Source organism: Drosophila miranda, chromosome XL, assembly GCF_003369915.1.
Source record: "Drosophila miranda strain MSH22 chromosome XL, D.miranda_PacBio2.1, whole genome shotgun sequence".
In the NCBI taxonomy this organism is placed as follows: domain Eukaryota; kingdom Metazoa; phylum Arthropoda; class Insecta; order Diptera; family Drosophilidae; genus Drosophila; species Drosophila miranda.
The window spans coordinates 8,143,938-8,159,473 of NC_046673.1; the positions used below are offsets into that span (position 1 = coordinate 8,143,938).

Here is a 15,536-nt window from a genome sequence, read left to right on the forward strand (position 1 = left end):
CTTGGGCAGCCCATCTATTAGATATATGTACAATATGTACATATATACTTATCTACATCCGATATCCGATCGATCGGTTGGCGAATTATGTGTATATCATAGATTTAGTCAATTAGATGGGATGAGATTATCCTCATCCATTCTTGTTTGATATTTAGCTGCAAACATTTCAAATTAACTTCTGGTAGTATTTCAATACACTTAAAGAGCAGTGCACTCTGGAATACAAAGAAAGCATTTCGAATCATCTCTCTTACAGACTAAATACAAGTAGAACGAAGGGGAACGTTGTGAGTTGCTGCTGCGACCGCAACTCTACATTTATACCCGATACATAGTCAGTATGGCTACATTGAGTGACAAAGAGTTCGTGCGGGAGAGACGTGTTTGAACATGTCGTCCGGTGCTGCGTTGCCACTGCAAATTGGTTTGTTCCGTTTGGCTATAAAAATGATCCGATTCAGATCGAATCAATCCAGATTCGGCAATCTGGTAGTTATGGTCATTCTCTATGATTGGGGGTTTTTAATTTTCCCGTATCTTCAAAATTGTGGATGCCACAGATTTTCCTTTTTTGTGGGGCCGTAAAGGGGTGGGGCGAAATTTTGAAAAACACTTGTGCAGGTTCAATATCACAGGAGTGTAGATACCAAATTTGGTTGCCCTAGCTCTTATAGTCTCTGAGATCTAGACACTCCCTTTTGGCAATCGGCAAAGCCGCCATGAAACTTGCTTGTAAGAGAGAGAGAGAGCGAGTACGAATGAAACTGTTTTCTTCATCCTGGCCATAATAATGATACGAATAAAATAATAATGAATAAAACTCGATTCATAGAAAACGATTGACGGACATGTATGTATTGTATATGTACATCAAAGCGTCGTTAAATACTGTCCGATATACGAGTATGTTTTATACCAAAATGCAAAGATCGAAGGATATCAACCATACCAATGGCCAGGAGGAGTGCTACGGGAAAGGTCAAGCTATCTGCCCATATGGGTATGTGCGCAAGTATGTATCTGTGTTGACTGAAAATTTATTGTTTTTGTCATTAGCGCTGCGCAAATTCGTGGGACGTTGGTGGAACGTTGGAGGATGCGCAGAGGGGGTGAGCGGGTGTTGGGCTCTAGGGGTCTTGGCCAGAATTGATGTCGATGAGTTTTCGTTAATGTCCGAATATTTATTAAATGGGATTGGTGAACGGAAATGCTCTGTATACTCGTAATGGTCGTGGGTCCAGAAGCGATCGCCGCTTGTTAATTGAAAAGGAAGATGCGGCTGGGGTATAACACCGTCGAGAGTGTGTCTATATAAGTTTTGAAAGTCGTGCTGAGGTATTTTATCCATTCCCGTGAGAGAGCCGGACAGTTTCAGATGAAATGCTCCACGGTTTGGATGGCCCCGGATTCACCACACTTTCTGCAGCTGCTGCTCTTAACGATGAAATAAATAAACTGGTGCATATTTTCGTAGGTAAAATGCTGAATTTGTATTTAGCTTGGCTCGATTAAGGACGTTTAATATTCAATCTTTTATTCACTCGACGGCTTAAGATGGTAGTAGGGCTGCCGTCAATCAATGCGTATATATTTATTTTTCTGACATTATATTTAGATGTTTCCTTTGTTAGAGCATCTCCCAGTTTCGTTATGCGAAGGAGCGAGCAGTAAGAAAACGTCACATTGATTCAGTCATGAGCCCATAGTCGTATATGTTATGTACATATTCCATTCTAGTACAATATTTCAACTTCGTAGGAAACTTGCTCCCAAATATTCGATTGTTTTCCTTGGCTTGAAATTTGTCTTGCCTATTTCTGTTTTGGCAAGTTAATCAGTAGATGAATGAAGATCCTCTTGGGCTACTGACATGATGCCCGAAATTATTATAAGCGTCTGCAGCCTGATGGGATCATGCTATAGTGCCCTGGTAAACCTGCTTTCAAAATTGTTCGCCTTTTTCCGTATTTGGTGAGTTCGGAATAGAGATAAAGAAAATACTTTCAAATGACATACGGCATCCTCCACAGGTTTATGTACCACTGGACTGCCTCCTCGCCCAGGAGGAGTCTGCGTCGCTACCTCTACAAGATCGATCTCCATGTGTGGCAGAGTATCTATGGAATGCCGGATACCGGTCACGTGGTCTTATTTAATGGTTGGCACAATGGCCGCACGGTCGTGTGCGATGACTGCCGGTTGAAACGTGTGGGTGAATTGATTGACCAGGCAAAAATATGCCTGGACGTGGTGCTGCTGTCCACCGCCAATGTCCAGTACCTTGACCGCATGTTGGGTGCACATAATCGGGGTGTCAATGTGCGGGTTCTCGCCAGCGAGGAAATGCTCGCGGCTAATGGGCCAGCGATGCAGCTAATCTGCGCCTTGGGTGTGCCGGTGCGCGGCTTCCCGATCGGTGTAAAATTCGGCTACAATTTTGCTATAATAGACAGTGAAAAGCGAGCCCTGGGGCTAGAGGCCAAGCAGGATACGATCCACACCTGTCTTTGGCGTCTAAGGGGCAACATGAAAGGGTGTCTCAACTGGATCCTAGCTGCCGTGAAGCGGAAACGCGATTATAGGCATGATAATTACCACTACCAAATTTTCTTTGATGAATGGGACATCTTATATCCCATCACCCCGCCTTACTTCGCAGAACAAAATTTTTTCTAAGTTACACGTTAATTCAATTATATCTTATTTTAATGATTAATCGTTGCCTTAAATAAACGCTCCAGTATGGATGAGGTGTTTATATCGAGTTTGTTGTTTTTTTAGATAATCAGCTCAAAAGTTCCCATTTGTGTAATTATGTACATGTCTGTGCATAAGCCACAAAAACATGGCGAAAATCTTGTACATAGATAGCTGCCATAGTCCCGAAGCTAAAATTCTATGGTAGATATCAGCACTCAGCTTTCTGATAGGAAAAAACAACATGCTTGATCGATCAAGCAAAGACGAGCCGCTCTGGGCGAGCTTTTTAAGCTTTAAGCTTTTCAGCAATGTGTGCACATGCACCGGTGAAGAGTTTTTGCTTTTTTCGGAGCTTTTGAATGCGTTTGCAGTTTCGCTTTCAATTGGTGTACGAGCAGACGATTGTGATTCACACAATATTTTATGATCAGTAAATCAGCTATACAAATCGACCAGACATTTCATGCATATCATACAAGGGAATGGTACGAGTATGTAAACTTTGGCCCCGAAACTATAATAGCTCTCCTTTCTGGCTGCTGTCAAATTCCGATTCAGTCTCTCTTTCTGTCTTCGTCTGTTTCTGTTTCTTGGTTTTCTTATTCTTAGGCAATAGCAAAGCCGACCATGAAACGTGTGTGTTTGAGAGAGACAGAGCGAGATCGAATGAAACTGTTTTCTTTATTCTGGCTATAAAAATGATACGATCTAGTTCAGATTCTGCAGTCTAGAAGAGATTGTCATTCCCTACGATTCTGCGTTTATGGTTTTCTCGTATCTTCAAAATTGTGGATTGTGGGGACGGAAGGGGGCCTGGCGAAATAGTTTTGAAATACACTTGTAACAGTGACATATCACAGAAGTCTCCATACAAAATGTCGCTGCTCTAGCTCTTATACTCTCAGAGCAGTAGGCGCTCATAGGGACGGACAGACGGACGAAAGGACAGACGGACAGACAGACAGACAGACATGGCTCAATTGACTCGGCGCAAGTCTATTAGGATGGCTCTGAAACTTGACCAGATACTTTCCTTTCGCCTTGGCGATTTCATCCTTAATAAATTCGACATTTAAGTCCCTTTGAAGATTTGCACTCCGTATGTACTATGATGCCCAGTGCTAGTTCTCATTATCTTTGATTCAGCCAGGCTTTCCCCCTAGTTCGGAGCCATACATATGTCAAAATTGGTTTGAAAACTGTACCGTACAAAAGTACTTTGTACTCCAGTTTTAGTGGCGAGGACAATGTGGAATTCTAGCTTTAAGTTTCAGTAGATTTCTCTTTGCTTCCATGTGTTTACACCAAGTGAGCCGTCTATGCAAATGTACACCAAGGTACGCTACTTCGGTTGGAATGCTGATGTTGTTGAGAGACACCGGTGGGCAAGTTTGTCTGTTTGCACTTTTGCTCATTCACATGCATGCCCCAGTCTGCTAGCCATTTTTCCAAGGCCCGAGATGAGATTATAAGTGATCCGTTGCACTTGTTGGGCACTTGGAGCGATCGATACATGAGCGTTCCAGCACGAGCTAATTTTATTAAACGCTGAGTTTTTTGATAGTGATTCCAGTGGAGTATTTGGGCTAAAAATGTTTAATGACTTATAATTTGAATTTAAATGATTATTTTTTTATTGTTATTTTTTAAAGGTAATGTATCGTTTTTTCATAAAACATTAGTATGCTACATTTATGCTTATATGTAGTTTTGAAGAACTTTTCCATTCTGAAAAAATAATAAATACAGCTGCCAATCTGTCATCAAAGCTCAAGCTTAACGTCTTTATTAAGCTTTCAAATGTCAATTTTTTTAAATTTTGGGGCAGTTTTGATCAATATTTTTACTTGAAAACCTCAGGGAAAGTACAAAATATTAGATTTGTATTGTTTTATATATAAGCGTTAATTCACGAACTCGAATCAAAAAAAAAAAAAATTAATCAGAGAAATCGTAAAAATGATCAAGAACAAGCGTTTTGAAACCTACCATTAAAAACAGTCTTTTCCTAAGAAGAAATTTATGTTTTTTATTGTAAAGCTTGAAATACTGCAAAATCAGCTTTGAATTTAATTACAATTAAATTATAGCTTAACGCCTTCTTTTGAACAGTCTGGCAACTCTTTTCGATTTATTTTGAATCGGAACAGAGTTGCTCTCAATTATTATCGACGCCTGGAAACGTCATCCACGTATTTCTCTCTGGTAAAATTTGCAAGTTTCAACATCCGAGCTCGAAAAAAGGTAAGTCCTTTGGAGAAATTGTAATTCTTTTTGTCGACTCATCATCTCTCCACAAGGTTAAGCAACTGGAATCATAATGGAGCCTCACACGGGCGCAACTTGTGACGGCTGCGACCTTTGGGGCAACGGAATAACTGGCTGCCGCTTCAAGTGCTTGCAGTGCGCCGACTTTGATTTGTGTCAGAGCTGCTATGACGCCAAGGTGGTGAATGGGCCGCACAAGTCGGAGCATCCAATGCAGTGCCTGCTGGACGAGGATGCTAAGAAGCTGTACTTTGCCGGGGAGCCAATTCCCTATCTGAACGCCGATAGCTTCACTTGCCCCATTTGCGGCTCCATGGGCCATTCGTACTTCGAACTTGTGAAGCATGTGGTTGCCCAGCACAACGACGACCGCAGCGACGCCATCTGTCCACTGTGCGTGGCCGTGCCCATGGCCCCACCCGGCCGCTTGCTCAACATTTCGCAGCACTTTCGCCGTCAGCATCGCGAACCGTCGAGCATTCGCGCTGCCGTTGCCAGTGCAGAGGAGGAGTCGGGAATATCCGACATTGCCGATCGCCTCTCCCGTCACTCTTTAGGAGAGGGTGCGCGCTTCAGACTGTCACAACGTCGTCTGCACGTCCGTATCGCTCGCATGAGGCCATCCAATCCCTTGCCCCCCGATACTAGCAGCGAGGAGGCGGACTAAGCTGCCTAAGCAAATCTGTTCCGCTGAAGATGTGGAGGATTGCACATATACCTACAGAGATCAACGCACACCACCTACACACATACTATGCATATGTATACGGATCCACTGTCTCCACGCACACATTAATACAGATACACGAACACTACATATGCATACAAATGAACGCCGAAACTGTGCTGGAAAGTTTTCGTTCTATTTAAATGCATTTTCTTGGACATTTTTGCTGCTACACACATACACATACACATACACATACACAAACACATACCAGGAGATACACTGCCCCAAAAGAACTCACAAAATTCTTGTTTCAGACATTCCTTAAAAAATTGTATCACATGACAATTATTACACTGTGCCACAGATGCTTTGTACTTCACATGAGAGCTTGCGTTAGTAGTAGTAAAAAAGTCCTAAAGAATTATAAAAAACGTTCTTTTGAGATATTTATTTTTATTTTAAGCCAATGTATCGGAGCACTGCGACACCTAACCCAACAAATTTTGAAATATACTTAAAACGGTGAGATATCACAGGAGTCTGTAAACAGAATTTGTTTGCTCTAGCTCTTATAGTCTCTGAGATCTAGGCGCTCATCGGGACAGATGGACAGACAGACATGGCTTTATCGACTTTTCTATTAACGTTGATCATTTTTTTTTTTATTTATGAGGTCGGAAACGCTTCCTTTTGGAATCATCCTAACTCATTGAGATGCGTTGTTTATGGACAGTTCTACATACATACACACATATTTACATACAGACATAAGTACGAATATATGTGGATGCAGACACATACGCGTACGATGCCCACACAGGGGGCATTCGACTGGACACGAGAACACACACACAGATGCCTGGAATCGTATGAATTGAAAATATACTCGATTAATATTATGCTAATTTAATTGGTAGGCAGTTGAAATAATTAAAAACTGGCTCTGGAATTATAATGCTTGGGCAGCCCATCTATTAGATATATGTACAATATGTACATATATACTTATCTACATCCGATATCCGATCGATCGGTTGGCGAATTATGTGTATATCATATATTTAGTCAATTAGATGGGATGAGATTATCCTCATCCATTCTTGTTTGATATTTAGCTGCAAACATTTCAAATTAACTTCTGGTAGTATTTCAATACACTTAAAGAGCAGTGCACTCTGGAATACAAAGAAAGCATTTCGAATCATCTCTCTTACAGACTAAATACAAGTAGAACGAAGGGGAACGTTGTGAGTTGCTGCTGCGACCGCAACTCTACATTTATACCCGATACATAGTCAGTATGGCTACATTGAGTGACAAAGAGTTCGTGCGGGAGAGACGTGTTTGAACATGTCGTCCGGTGCTGCGTTGCCACTGCAAATTGATTTGTTCCGTTTGGCTATAAAAATGATCCGATTCAGATCGAATCAATCCAGATTCGGCAATCTGGTAGTTATGGTCATTCTTTATGATTGGGGGTTTTTAATTTTCCCGTATCTTCAAAATTGTGAATGCCACAGATTTTTGTTTTTTGTGGGGGCGTAAAGAGGTGGGGCGAAATTTTGAAAAACACTTGTGCAGGTTCAATATCACAGGAGTGTAGATACCAAATTTGGTTGCCCTAGCTCTTATAGTCTCTGAGATCTAGACACTCCCTTTTAGCAATCGGCAAGCCGCCATGAAACGTGTTTGTTAGAGAGAGAGAGAGAGAGAGCGAGTACGAATGAAACTGTTTTCTTCATCCTGGCCATAATAATGATACGAATAAAATAATAATGAATAAAACTCGATTCATAGAAAACGATTGACGGACATGTATGTATTGTATATGTACATCAAAGCGTCGTTAAATACTGTCCGATATACGAGTATGTTTTATACCAAAATGGAAAGATCGAAGGATATCAACCATACCAATGGCCAGGAGGAGTGCTACGGGAAAGGTCAAGCTATCTGCCCATATGGGTATGTGCGCAAGTATGTATCTGTGTTGACTGAAAATTTATTGTTTTTGTCATTAGCGCTGCGCAAATTCGTGGGACGTTGGTGGAACGTTGGAGGATGCGCAGAGGGGGTGAGCGGGTGTTGGGCTCTAGGGGTCTTGGCCAGAATTGATGTCGATGAGTTTTCGTTAATGTCCGAATATTTATTAAATGGGATTGGTGAACGGAAATGCTCTGTATACTCGTAATGGTCGTGGGTCCAGAAGCGATCGCCGCTTGTTAATTGAAAAGGAAGATGCGGATGGGGTATAACACCGTCGAGAGTGTGTCTATATAAGTTTTGAAAGTCGTGCTGAGGTATTTTATCCATTCCCGTGAGAGAGCCGGACAGTTTCAGATGAAATGCTCCACGATTTGCATGGCCCCGGATTCACCACACTTTCTGCAGCTGCTGCTCTTAACGATGAAATAAATAAACTGGTGCATATTTTCGTAGGTAAAATGCTGAATTTGTATTTAGCTTGGCTCGATAAAGGACGTTTAATATTCAATCTTTTATTTACTCGACGGCTTAAGATGGTAGTAGGGCTGCAGTCAATCAATGCATTTATATTTATTTTTCTGACTTTATATTTAGATGTTTCCTTTGTTAGAGCATCTCCCAGTTTCGTTATGCGAAGGAGCGAGCAGTAAGAAATCGTTACATTGATTCAGTCATGAGCCCATAGTCGTATATGTTATGTACATATTCCATTCTAGTACAATATTTCAACTTCGTAGGAGACTTGCTCCCAAATATTCGATTGTTTTCCTTGGCTTGAAATTTGTCTTGCCTATTTCTGTTTTGGCAAGTTAATCAGTAGATGAATGAAGATCCTCTTGGGCTACTGACATGATGCCCGAAATTATTATAAGCGTCTGCAGCCTGATGGGATCATGCTATAGTGCCCTGGTAAACCTGCTTTCAAAATTGTTCGCCTTTTTCCGTATTTGGTGAGTTCGGAAGTAGATAAAGCAAATACTTTCAAATGACATACGGCATCCTCCACAGGTTTATGTACCACTGGACTGCCTCCTCGCCCAGGAGGAGTCTGCGTCGCTACCTCTACAAGATCGATCTCTATGTGTGGCAGAGTATCTATGGAATGCCGGATACCGGTCACGTGGTCTTATTTAATGGTTGGCACAATGACCGCACGGTCGTGTGCGATGACTGCCGGTTGAAACGTGTGGGTGAATTGATTGACCAGGCAAAAATATGCCTGGACGTGGTGCTGCTGTCCACCGCCAATGTCCAGTACCTTGACCGCATGTTGGGTGCACATAATCGGGGTGTCAATGTGCGGGTTCTCGCCAGCGAGGAAATGCTCGCGGCTAATGGGCCAGCGATGCAGCTAATCTGCGCCTTGGGTGTGCCGGTGCGCGGCTTCCCGATCGGTGTAAAATTCGGCTACAATTTTGCTATAATAGACAGTGAAAAGCGAGCCCTGGGGCTAGAGGCCAAGCAGGATACGATCCACACCTGTCTTTGGCGTCTAAGGGGCAACATGAAAGGGTGTCTCAACTGGATCCTAGCTGCCGTGAAGCGGAAACGCGATTATAGGCATGATAATTACCACTACCAAATTTTCTTTGATGAATGGGACATCTTATATCCCATCACCCCGCCTTACTTCGCAGAACAAAATTTTTTCTAAGTTACACGTTAATTCAATTATATCTTATTTTAATGATTAATCGTTGCCTTAAATAAACGCTCCAGTATGGATGAGGTGTTTATATCGAGTTTGTTGTTTTTTTAGATAATCAGCTCAAAAGTTCCCATTTGTGTAATTATGTACATGTCTGTGCATAAGCCACAAAAACATGGCGAAAATCTTGTACATAGATAGCTGCCATAGTCCCGAAGCTAAAATTCTATGGTAGATATCAGCACTCAGCTTTCTGATAGGAAAAAACAACATGCTTGATCGATCAAGCAAAGACGAGCCGCTCTGGGCGAGCTTTTTAAGCTTTAAGCTTTTCAGCAATGTGTGCACATGCACCGGTGAAGAGTTTTTGCTTTTTTCGGAGCTTTTGAATGCGTTTGCAGTTTCGCTTTCAATTGGTGTACGAGCAGACGATTGTGATTCACACAATATTTTATGATCAGTAAATCAGCTATACAAATCGACCAGACATTTCATGCATATCATACAAGGGAATGGTACGAGTATGTAAACTTTGGCCCCGAAACTATAATAGCTCTCCTTTCTGGCTGCTGTCAAATTCCGATTCAGTCTCTCTTTCTGTCTTCGTCTGTTTCTGTTTCTTGGTTTTCTTATTCTTAGGCAATAGCAAAGCCGACCATGAAACGTGTGTGTTTGAGAGAGACAGAGCGAGATCGAATGAAACTGTTTTCTTTATTCTGGCTATAAAAATGATACGATCTAGTTCAGATTCTGCAGTCTAGAAGAGATTGTCATTCCCTACGATTCTGCGTTTATGGTTTTCTCGTATCTTCAAAATTGTGGATTGTGGGGACGGAAGGGGGCCTGGCGAAATAGTTTTGAAATACACTTGTAACAGTGACATATCACAGAAGTCTCCATACAAAATGTCGCTGCTCTAGCTCTTATACTCTCAGAGCAGTAGGCGCTCATAGGGACGGACAGACGGACGAAAGGACAGACGGACAGACAGACATGGCTCAATTGACTCGGCGCAAGTCTATTAGGATGGCTCTGAAACTTGACCAGATACTTTCCTTTCGCCTTGGCGATTTCATCCTTAATAAATTCGACATTTAAGTCCTTATGAAGATTTGCACTCCGTATGTACTATGATGCCCAGTGCTAGTTCTCATTATCTTTGATTCAGCCAGGCTTTCCCGCTAGTTCGGAGCCATACATATGTCAAAATTGCTTTGAAAACTGTACCGCACAAAAGTACTTTGTACTCCAGTTTTAGTGGCGAGGACAATGTGGAATTCTAGCTTTAAGTTTCAGTAGATTTCTCTTTGCTTCCATGTGTTTACACCAAGTGAGCCGTCTATGCAAATGTACACCAAGGTACGCTACTTCGGTTGGAATGCTGATGTTGTTGAGAGACACCGGTGGGCAAGTTTGTCTGTTTGCACTTTTGCTCATTCACATGCATGCCCCAGTCTGCTAGCCATTTTTCCAAGGCCCGAGATGAGATTATAAGTGATCCGTTGCACTTGTTGGGCACTTGGAGCGATCGATACATGAGCGTTCCAGCACGAGCTAATTTTATTATTATTTATTTATTAAATTAAATTAACAAATTATCAGTTAATAATGGTACTTAGTTACTAAAGGCGGAAAAAGATAAGTTAAAAGTTAGCTAAATTTAAATGATTATAAATATTGCATGCAATTAGTTTAAGAGACAGTTCAGGGGATAGGGTTGACAGAGGGAGTTATAATTATGGCATAAAACCCTAAAAGGTTCATGATCAGCATAATTAGACCTACATATGGGTAGACGGATAGGCCTAAAAGTACGGGTAGGTCTAGATGGAACGGCCAAGTCAATCTGACCCAAGAGAGTTTTGGAGTCAACAGTCCCAAGAAGGAGCTTGTGCACGAATGTTCGTGTTCGTAATAATACGCCATTGCATATTCTGCGATGGTGCAACGACGGCAGGTCAATAAGATTCAGCCTAGACCGGTAGGGTGGCAAGATTCTACCCGAGTCCCAGTTAAAGTTCCGAAGGGCAAAAATTAAAAATTGCTTTTGCACGGATTCAATAACAGCCTGCTGCTCTTTATACTGCGGGCTCCACACACAAGAACAATACTCCAATATAGGACGTACTAACGAGATGTACAGTTTTTTCGTAACGTACGGGTCGTCAAACTCCTTGGACCAACGCTTGATGTACGCTAAAACACCCTTAGCTTTATTTACAGTTGCAGCTATATGGGTGTTGAAACACATCTTATGATCAAAAAGGACTCCGAGGTCATTTGAACTCGAAATTCGCTCAAGGACATGATTTCCTAGAACATATGAGATAAAATGAGGAGCGCGACGGTAAAATGTCATAAGTTTGCATTTGGAAAGGTTCAGAAAAAGAATATTAGTTAATATTAGAACCACAATAGTAGTTCACTTAGATCAAGTTGAAGGCGTGTGTGCAAATACCAATCAGAGTAAGAAAGACAGATTTTGACATCATCAGCATACATTAGTGTAGTAGAGTATGTTATAACTTGAGGAAGGTCGTTCACAAATAAAATAAACAGAAGCGGGCCCAGATGACTTCCCTGTGGCACACCTGAAGTAACATTAACAGTATTTGACAACACGTTAGAAAACAAAACACGTTGAGTACGGTTAGAGAGATAGGACAAAATCCAATCTAGAAGATTCGTTGGGAACCCTAATAAAGAGAGCTTTTGAATAAGCAGAGCATGGTTCACAGAATCGAATGCCTTGCTGAAGTCCGTAAAAACTACATCCGTCTGCAAACCAATTTGAAAACCACGGTGGATTAGGTTAGAAAACTCAAGAAGGTTAGTCGATGTTGAACGATGTCTGAAAAAACCGTGTTGCGACGGAGATATCAAGCTGCAACAAAGATGTTGCAGTTGCCGGGTGACCAGGAACTCAAGAAGCTTCGGGATGGCGGAAAGCTTTGCGATACCACGATAGTTTTCAATGTTTGATCTTGAACCTTTTTTGTGAAGCGGAATGATGTAGGACTCATTCCAAATTACTGGGAGACAAGACTGTTCCAAGGAGAGGTTGAAGAGAAAGGTCAAGGGTTTTCAAAGGGACTGGGCACAGTGTTTTAAGATGCAACTTGGTACCTTATCTGGACCCGCAGAAAACGATATGTCCATAGATGACAAACCTTCCAGAACAACGCTTTCCTCGAAAAAGGGCAGAAAAATGCTGTTAGCTTGAGAATAGAATTTTTTAGGATCACTACGAAAGTTACTACTACATTGTGAAAGGTAATGATTATAACACTGACTATTGACGGCAAGGAACAGAGAGCGAGCGAAGGAGTATAGAGCTAAGGCCAACGTGGAGCCCGACTTCTGGTACTTTTTATAGAGCCGGGATTTATTATTTTTTAAGTATGACAAATACTTGGAGAACCAGGGAGGCTTGGACGATACAGGTACAGTGATATCTGGAACAAACGTATTAAGGGCGGAGTAAATAGAACTATAAAACGAGTTAACAGTTGCATCTATGTTCGGTAATGAATAAAGAAACGACCAATCAACACGCGAGAGATGTAGATCTAAATCGATAAAGTTTGTGTGACAAGGAGCCATGGAACTGTCAGCACCTCCAGATTGTGTACACTCCAGTGATATCAACAAAGTTGGATGGTAAGGATCTTCAGGGAGAGATATTGGGCTTGCTCTAGATACCGTAGCAAGAGAACCATCGTTAACAAAAACGAGGTCAAGAAGTCTGTCCCTAATGTTTTTAACGGCATTAATTTGGACAAGGGAAATATCCGTTAGCCCATTGATAAAGTCATTATGGCAATTGGGAAACAACAGGTTAGCGTCATTACAAGGCAGCCAAGAAAAAAATGGGAGGTTAAAGTCCCCCATGACAATAATTCGATCATTGCACCCTAATGCAGAAACAACATTATTAATTGCTGAGAGGTGGTGTAAGTAAAGCTCAGCATCAGACCTGGGAGGAATGTAAGAGCAGGTTACATAGAAAAATGCGGAGCCAGTTTTTTAAAAGTGATTCCAGTGGAGTATTTGGGCTAAAAATGTTTAATGACTTATAATTTGAATTTAAATGATTATTTTTTTAATTGTTATTTTTTAAAGGTAATGTATCGTTTTTTCATAAAACATTAGTATTCTACATTTATGCACATATGTAGTTTTGAAGAACTTTTCCATTCTGAAAAGATAATAAATACAGCTGCCAATCTGTCATCAAAGCTCAAGCTTAACGTCTTTATTAAGCTTTCAAATGTCAATTTTTTTAAATTTTGGGGCAGTTTTGATCAATATTTTTACTTGAAAACCTCAGGGAAAGTACAAAATATTAGATTTGTATTGTTTTATATATAAGCGTTAGTTCACGAAATCGAATCAAAAAAAAAAAAAAATTAATCAGAGAAATCGTAAAAATGATCAAGAACAAGCGTTTTGAAACCTACCATTAAAAACAGTCTTTTCCTAAGAAGAAATTTATGTTTTTTATTGTAAAGCTTGAAATACTGCAAAATCAGCTTTGAATTTAATTACAATTAAATTATAGCTTAACGCCTTCTTTTGAACAGTCTGGCAACTCTTTTCGATTTATTTTGAATCGGAACAGAGTTGCTCTCAATTATTATCGACGCCTGGAAACGTCATCCACGTATTTCTCTCTGGTAAAATTTGCAAGTTTCAACATCCGAGCTCGAAAAAAAGTAAGTCCTTTGGAGAAATTGTAATTGTTTTTGTCGACTCATCATCTCTCCACAAGGTTAACCAACTGGAATCATAATGGAGCCTCACACGGGCGCAACTTGTGACGGCTGCGACCTTTGGGGCAACGGAATAACTGGCTGCCGCTTCAAGTGCTTGCAGTGCGCCGACTTTGATTTGTGTCAGAGCTGCTATGACGCCAAGGTGGTGAATGGGCCGCACAAGTCGGAGCATCCAATGCAGTGCCTGCTGGACGAGGATGCTAAGAAGCTGTACTTTGCCGGGGAGCCAATTCCCTATCTGAACGCCGATAGCTTCACTTGCCCCGTTTGCGGCACCATGGGCCATTCGTACTTCGAACTTGTGAAGCATGTGGTTGCCCAGCACAACGACGACCGCAGCGACGCCATCTGTCCACTGTGCGTGGCCGTGCCAATGGCCCCACCCGGCCGCTTGCTCAACATTTCGCAGCACTTTCGCCGTCAGCATCGCGAACCGTCGAGCATTCGCGCTGCCGTTGCCAGTGCAGAGGAGGAGTCGGGAATATCCGACATTGCCGATCGCCTCTCCCGTCACTCTTTAGGAGAGGGTGCGCGCTTCAGACTGTCACAACGTCGTCTGCACGTCCGTATCGCTCGCATGGGGCCATCCAATCCCTTGCCCCCCGATACTAGCAGCGAGGAGGCGGACTAAGCTGCCTAAGCAAATCTGTTCCGCTGAAGATGTGGAGGATTGCACATATACCTACAGAGATCAACGCACACCACCTACATACATACTATGCATATGTATACGGATCCACTGTCTCCACGCACACATTAATACAGATACACGAACACTACATATGCATACAAATGAACGCCGAAACTGTGCTCAAAAGCTGGAAAAAAAAAAAAAAAAAAAAAAAAAAAAAAAAAAACACACATACACATACACAAACACATACCAGGAGATACACTGCCCCAAAAGAACTCACAAAATTCTTGTTTCAGACATTCCTTAAAAAATTGTATCACATGACAATTATTACACTGTGCCACAGATGCTTTGTACTTCACATGAGAGCTTGCGTTAGTAGTAGTAAAAAAGTCCTAAAGAATTATAAAAAACGTTCTTTTGAGATATTTATTTTTATTTTAAGCCAATGTATCGGAGCACTGCGACACCTAACCCAACAAATTTTGAAATATACTTAAAACGGTGAGATATCACAGGAGTCTGTAAACAGAATTTGTTTGCTCTAGCTCTTATAGTCTCTGAGATCTAGGCGCTCATCGGGACAGATGGACAGACAGACATGGCTTTATCGACTTTTCTATTAACGTTGATCATAATTTTTTTTATTTATGGGGTCGGAAACGCTTCCTTTTGGAATCATCCTAACTCATTGAGATGCGTTGTTTATGGACAGTTCTACATACATACACACATATTTACATACAGACATAAGTACGAATATATGTGGATGCAGAGACATACGCGTACGATGCCCACACAGGGGGCATTCGACTGGACACGAGAACACACACACAGATGCCTGGAATCGTA

General features: G+C 41.6%; 4 protein-coding genes across 4 annotated transcripts; all 4 read left to right on the top strand.

Annotated features, from left to right (window-relative positions):
* Window positions 1-1,719: 1,719 nt before the first annotated feature.
* On the top strand, window positions 1,720-2,761 carry LOC117189249. The gene is made up of 2 exons (XM_033394416.1): window positions 1,720-1,974; window positions 2,034-2,761. The coding sequence occupies exons 1-2, from the start codon at window positions 1,874-1,876 to the stop codon at window positions 2,677-2,679; spliced, it is 747 nt and encodes a 248-aa protein (XP_033250307.1). The 5' UTR covers window positions 1,720-1,873; the 3' UTR covers window positions 2,680-2,761.
* A 2,081-nt stretch (window positions 2,762-4,842) lies between these two features.
* LOC108165138 (E3 ubiquitin-protein ligase KCMF1) lies at window positions 4,843-6,083 on the top strand. Its single transcript, XM_017301203.2, has 2 exons — window positions 4,843-4,947; window positions 5,004-6,083. Exon 2 carries the CDS (start codon window positions 5,024-5,026, stop codon window positions 5,636-5,638), a length of 615 nt encoding a protein of 204 aa, XP_017156692.2. The 5' UTR covers window positions 4,843-4,947; window positions 5,004-5,023; the 3' UTR covers window positions 5,639-6,083.
* A 2,241-nt stretch (window positions 6,084-8,324) lies between these two features.
* LOC117192439 lies at window positions 8,325-9,363 on the top strand. The gene is made up of 2 exons (XM_033397123.1): window positions 8,325-8,577; window positions 8,636-9,363. The coding sequence occupies exons 1-2, from the start codon at window positions 8,477-8,479 to the stop codon at window positions 9,279-9,281; spliced, it is 747 nt and encodes a 248-aa protein (XP_033253014.1). The 5' UTR covers window positions 8,325-8,476; the 3' UTR covers window positions 9,282-9,363.
* Window positions 9,364-13,879: 4,516 nt separating this feature from the next.
* On the top strand, window positions 13,880-14,871 carry LOC117192452 (E3 ubiquitin-protein ligase KCMF1-like). Its single transcript, XM_033397141.1, has 2 exons — window positions 13,880-13,990; window positions 14,047-14,871. Exon 2 carries the CDS (start codon window positions 14,067-14,069, stop codon window positions 14,679-14,681), a length of 615 nt encoding a protein of 204 aa, XP_033253032.1. The 5' UTR covers window positions 13,880-13,990; window positions 14,047-14,066; the 3' UTR covers window positions 14,682-14,871.
* Window positions 14,872-15,536: the final 665 nt, after the last annotated feature.

Excerpts from the sequence above, each read along its gene's own strand:
- LOC117192452 (XM_033397141.1), top strand. The coding sequence starts at position 14,067 with ATGGAGCCTCACACGGGCGCAACTTGTGACGGCTGCGACCTTTGGGGC.
- LOC117192439 (XM_033397123.1), top strand. The coding sequence starts at position 8,477 with ATGATGCCCGAAATTATTATAAGCGTCTGCAGCCTGATGGGATCATGC. Across the intron at positions 8,578-8,635 it reads TTCGCCTTTTTCCGTATTTG|GTTTATGTACCACTGGACTG; the intron begins GTGAGTTCGGAA and ends CATCCTCCACAG.
- LOC108165138 (XM_017301203.2), top strand. The coding sequence starts at position 5,024 with ATGGAGCCTCACACGGGCGCAACTTGTGACGGCTGCGACCTTTGGGGC.
- LOC117189249 (XM_033394416.1), top strand. The coding sequence starts at position 1,874 with ATGATGCCCGAAATTATTATAAGCGTCTGCAGCCTGATGGGATCATGC. Across the intron at positions 1,975-2,033 it reads TTCGCCTTTTTCCGTATTTG|GTTTATGTACCACTGGACTG; the intron begins GTGAGTTCGGAA and ends CATCCTCCACAG.